Here is a 5000-nt window from a genome sequence, read left to right as displayed (position 1 = left end):
CCAGCTACTCATTGGTAACAAGTCCTTGAGAAACAGAAGGATTGCTGTCAAATGCCCAGCTGGAAGTTGTTTAAAAGGAGAGAGAGAGAGACAGAGAGAGAGAGAGACAGAGAGAGAGAGAGAGAGAGAGAGAGAGAGAGAGAGGGAGGGGTGACAAGGGAAAGAATACATTACTTGCGCTCCATTGATGCACATAATTCTCTCCCTTGAATTGTGGAAAACATGTTTTGTTTCGTATGGTCTGTCCAACTCAGGGGCGGATCCAGGGGGGGGGGGGGGGGGGGGGGGGGTCCGGGGTCTACGGACACCCCCCCCCCCCCCCCCCGTAGCTTATACATTTGTCGTGGAGTAAAACCTTCGTGTTACACCGGCTTTAGCACCCTGCTGTTATTTTGACGTCGTTAACACGACCTTGCGACACCAAGCCTCATCAATTTGTTTTTCATGAGACAATGGCAACATTCTATCAACATGACACCTGTCACTCACAACAAGCCATGTAACTCTCTCTCCCTCTCTCTCTCTCCCCCTCTCTCTCTCTCTCCCTCTCTCTCTCTCTTACTCTCTGTCTCTCTCTCTCTCTCTGTCTGTCTGTCTGTCTGTCTGTCTCTCTCTCTCTCTCTCTCTCTCTCTCTCTCTCTCTCTCTCTCTCTCTCTCTCCTTCTCTCTCCCGTACAGGCCATGGATTCTTCGTAAAGGATTTCTTTCCAATCTTATTTTTCCCCCGGTCAAACCAATTAACAATCGGTACGTCTGACCGAGCACCCATTTTTTTTATCGGTATTGGCGAATCTCAATCGGTAAAATACCAGAAATCACGTGTTCTAACCGCGTTGTTTCAAAACGTCGGTCACAGTGTAAATTAATCACGGGTTCTCAGGGGTGTCGCGTTTGGGGCGGCCCTTCGGCCAAACGCCGATTTTTTTTTTTTTACTTTGGCCGAAACTTTCATGTTTCTATCGGCCAAATGTCCGAAGAGTATTCGCCTAAATCGGCCACAGTTTGTCCAGTTTTTTGTATTGGTCAGGCTTTGATTGCTAAAACTGCTGCCGATGTACTTAGTCAACTGACTGACGTTTATTTCCTTCGCGAATACAAAAAACGAAACATCAATGTTTTGAACGGAAGCCATTGCCAAAAAATATAGATGCCAGAGTGGTTTTCCTTGGACAAGGGAAACCACACTCTCAGCGTTTGCGTTCGCCGGTTCGCGATAGTTTATCAGTCAGTCAGTGCTTTCGATTTGGATAAATTGAACATCATGTCGCAACCAAACAAGAAAAAAACTAAATTGGCCAAGGTTTGCTACCCGTCTAGTCGCCAAGGTAAGGGATTCCGGACAAAATGATAGGAACATCGCGAATGTGGACAGTGTCAGTGTGAGTGGTAGTGTTGTCGAGTCGATCCAAGCAGACGACATAGCAGACGATAGTTACCGCGAATCGAAATCTGCTGAGCCAGAGAATGAAAAGCGTCCTCCAAATCGTGGTTTCCAAGCAAAATGGCTTACCATACACGGTCTTTTATTGGTGTTTTACCAGTCATGTTTCCCAAGGCTTGTCAAGATTTGCACAAGATTGGAAGAGTTTTATTTTCAAGAAATTAAAGTTTAAAGGTTTGAAAAAGTTTCAGAGAACTGATGTCTGATGTGTTTCAGTTGCAGTATGCAACATAATTATAATCCAGGGGCGGATTAGGGGGGAGGTGTCCCAGGGGTTCCGGACAGCGGGACCCTGGACCCCAGGTTGTATCCCCCCTCCCCCCCCCCCCCTCTGGCTTAACTGCTCCGCCCTGTAATTTGTGTTCCTGAGACAATGATTGTATGTATTGATGTGTCCCTCTTGAGTCTTGTGTTTCAATGTTGCGGTGACTTTGTATGAGCCAAAATAATGGCCGAAAATTTTCCAAGATGTCCTAAAGCTTTCTGACAGTTTCGGCCAAATGTCCCCACATGAAAATGTCTAGCAACACCCCTGGTTCTAACCGCGTTGTTTTAAGACGTCGGTCACAGTGTAAAGTAATCACGTGTTCTAACCGCGTTGTTTCAAGACGTTTGTCACAGTATGACATCATGCGCACACTGCTACAGGAATGGAGTGTTTTGATGAGACAATGCCCACTGAAATTCAGCAAATTTCATTCATCTGTATATTATGTGTGTGTGTGTGTGTGTGTGTGTGTGTGTGTGTGTGTGTGTGTGTGTGTGTGTGTGTTTGTGTTTGTGCGTGTGTGTGTGTGTGTGTGATTACAGAAGTCATCATGGCCGCCGCTTCAGCCACCAGTAGCAGTGAGCTGCCAGAATGCCCTGTCTGCCATGACGGCTATAAAGAGCCAAAGATACTGCCGTGTACACACCTAGCGTGCAAAAAGTGCGTCATGTCGTGGCTGCAGAAGGCAGGGGTCAATGAAGGCTGTCCGCTGTGCAGGGCCCCCATCCTGCCCCCCACCAGCCGAGGTCAGCGTGACCTTGACACCTTGGTCAATGACCTGCCCACTGACCTGGCCACCATGGCTCTAGTGGACAGTCACAAAGTGCTCAGCGGTCAGCATGTCTGTATGCTGTGTAATAACAACTCTGCTGCCACGTCATTCTGCTTGCAGTGTGACGTCAAAATCTGCAAGGCTTGCATCAATGTTCACAATAACATACCCTCAACCAGGAAACACGTCATTGAAGACTTAAACAAACTCAGCCCGCAGCGATTGGCTGAGATAAACCGCGCAACTTGTAACGTGCACGATGATAGGCCGGCTGAGGTGTATTGCTCCACCCACCAGGAGCTCATTTGCATGTTGTGTGCGACAACCAATCATCGCAGCTGCGCAGAGGTAAAGGCCATTCCAGACGTGGCGACAGAGAAGGGAAGAGAACTGGAACAACAGGCACAGAGACTGAGGGACAGAGCGACAGCATTGGCAACGGAGGTTGGTGTAAACCTGTAATGTCAATGCTCTTGTTTTATCAGGCTTTTTCCTTATAAAGTTTTTTGCATCCTTGATTCTGATTAAATCTGAAATGAAGCTGAGGTAATTGTTGCATGTCTGCTTCATTTGTTGAATCGTACCTTGTTAGCAGACTTACATCCATTGTGATTGAATCCGCATGACGTTTGAAGTCTCACTGGATGATACAATCAGAGGAAAACAGATGGTTTGATGAATGCGTGGTGCAAGCTTGAATGATTTCTCTTTAATGATTTCACCTTCTGAAACCACTTCCGCTGGACATTAAAAAGGAAATCTTCAGCGGTGACAAAACTTTCTTTTTTTAAATTCTTTTTAAAAAATGCAAAATGACATTTTAAAAACTATTTGCAGAACTTCACAGAGTAACCTGTGTTCCTTTTTTAGATCCAAGAGGTTACGGACACTTTCAAGGTCATGCGTAAAAAGGCCAATGACACGTTCGACGACCTGGAGCAGTGCTTGAAGAAGCGACGTCAGGAGGTCAACAAGCTAATACAGGCTGACGAAGACGCCACCATGACGTCACTGGCGGAGCTTGAGAAATGGCGGGCGGCCTTAGCACTGAACGCAGCCAGCGTAGGAAATGTGGTGCAGTCAGCGTCTGGAGGGTCTCTGCTTGGGATGATGAAAGGTCTGACGTCACGCCTCGACGACCTGGAGTCACAGACCGGAACGACACGCAAGATGGAGGTCAAAGACTTGACCTTGGACCTCCAGAAACTGGATCAGTTGAGGGCTGACATTGTCTCTCTGGGTACGTCACATTTTCTGTAGACCTTTTTTGATAACAAGTACTGGGTGTTATTGTAGTATCTTGACGGGTGCTGTGACCTAGTGGATTAAACATCGGCCTCCTAATCGGAATGTCGTGAGTTCAAATTTCGGGCGCAAAGGCTGATGGATTAAGGGTGGAGATTTATCCGATATCCAAGGTCAACTTTTGTGCAGTGCATTATCCCCCTTCGCGTGTACACGCAAGCACAAGACCAAATGCGCACAGAAAAGATCCTGTAATCCATGTCACAGTGTAGTGGGTTATAGAAACACAAAAATACCCAGCACTCTTCCCCCGAAAGCTGCGTATGGCTGCCTGAATGGAGGGGTAAAAACGGCCATATTATCGTAACAACACACTCGTGCATAACTACGAGTGAACGTCGGAATTTGAGACCATGAAGGAAGAAGAATGTTTTGTTTGTTTGTTTGTTTGTTTGCTTAACGCCCAGCCGACCATGAAGGAGGAAGAAGAAGAGGACGATTGTAATGTCTTGACTCGAGAACCTAGAGGGGCATGCGGGATTCAGCATCGATCGTATTCTCTGTTTTCTTCTCGGCCTATACGTTTTGAAAATTATTGAAATATAATCTGAGTGATAGGTAGAAGGTTCCTGTTTAGGGAGGTAGCGAACGTATTGCTTGAACAAACCGATGCGCAATCAGCAGACATGTCTTGTTGGAGTCGAGGGACCATGAACGATGACACATAATGCACCTGTGTGATGGTGTCATCTTACGCTGTTCAGTTATCTATCTGTTCCTGGGACAAGGCGTTATGTTGTCAAACATGTCTTGTAGTGGGACGTAGGCAACCATAGACATATTACGACAAATGCAGGGAGGAGTCAGGGCTCAACACATTGCAATACCGGAAGACATTCCTCTAAAAACCACAATGACTGACTGCCGTATTGTTGGTAGATTTACATTCAATTGACGGGCGCAGTGGCGTTGTGGTAAGACGTCCTAATCGGGAGGTCGTGAGTTCGAATCCCGGTCGCTGCCGCCTGGTGGGTTAAGAGTGGAGATTTTTCCGATCTCCCAGGTCAACTTATGTGCAGACCTGCTAGTGACTTAACACCCTTCGTGTGCACACGCAAGCACAAGATCAAGTGCGCACGGAAAAGATCCTGTAATCCATGTCGGAGTTCGATGGGTTATGGAAACACGAAAATACCCAGCATGCCTACTCAACGAAAGCGGAGTGAGCTGACTATGCTCTCAGAGCATAGTGTGGGGAACCCAAATGGGCAAAC

General features: G+C 46.9%; 1 protein-coding gene across 1 annotated transcript in view; it reads left to right on the top strand.

Annotated features, from left to right (window-relative positions):
- Positions 1-2253: 2253 nt before the first annotated feature.
- LOC138954491 (transcription intermediary factor 1-beta-like) overlaps positions 2254-5000 on the top strand; it is a 4553-nt gene continuing 1806 nt past the window's right edge. The window contains exons 1-2 of the mRNA XM_070326323.1: positions 2254-2925; positions 3352-3721. Coding sequence (XP_070182424.1) covers positions 2260-2925; positions 3352-3721 — 1036 coding nt within the window. The 5' untranslated portion in view covers positions 2254-2259. The remainder of the gene's footprint in view (positions 2926-3351; positions 3722-5000) is intronic.

This window comes from Littorina saxatilis, unplaced genomic scaffold (genome assembly GCF_037325665.1).
Source record: "Littorina saxatilis isolate snail1 unplaced genomic scaffold, US_GU_Lsax_2.0 scaffold_367, whole genome shotgun sequence".
In the NCBI taxonomy this organism is placed as follows: Eukaryota; Metazoa; Mollusca; class Gastropoda; order Littorinimorpha; family Littorinidae; genus Littorina; species Littorina saxatilis.
Note: the sequence above shows the minus strand (reverse complement) of the source record. Positions and strands in the feature narration are given on the sequence as shown.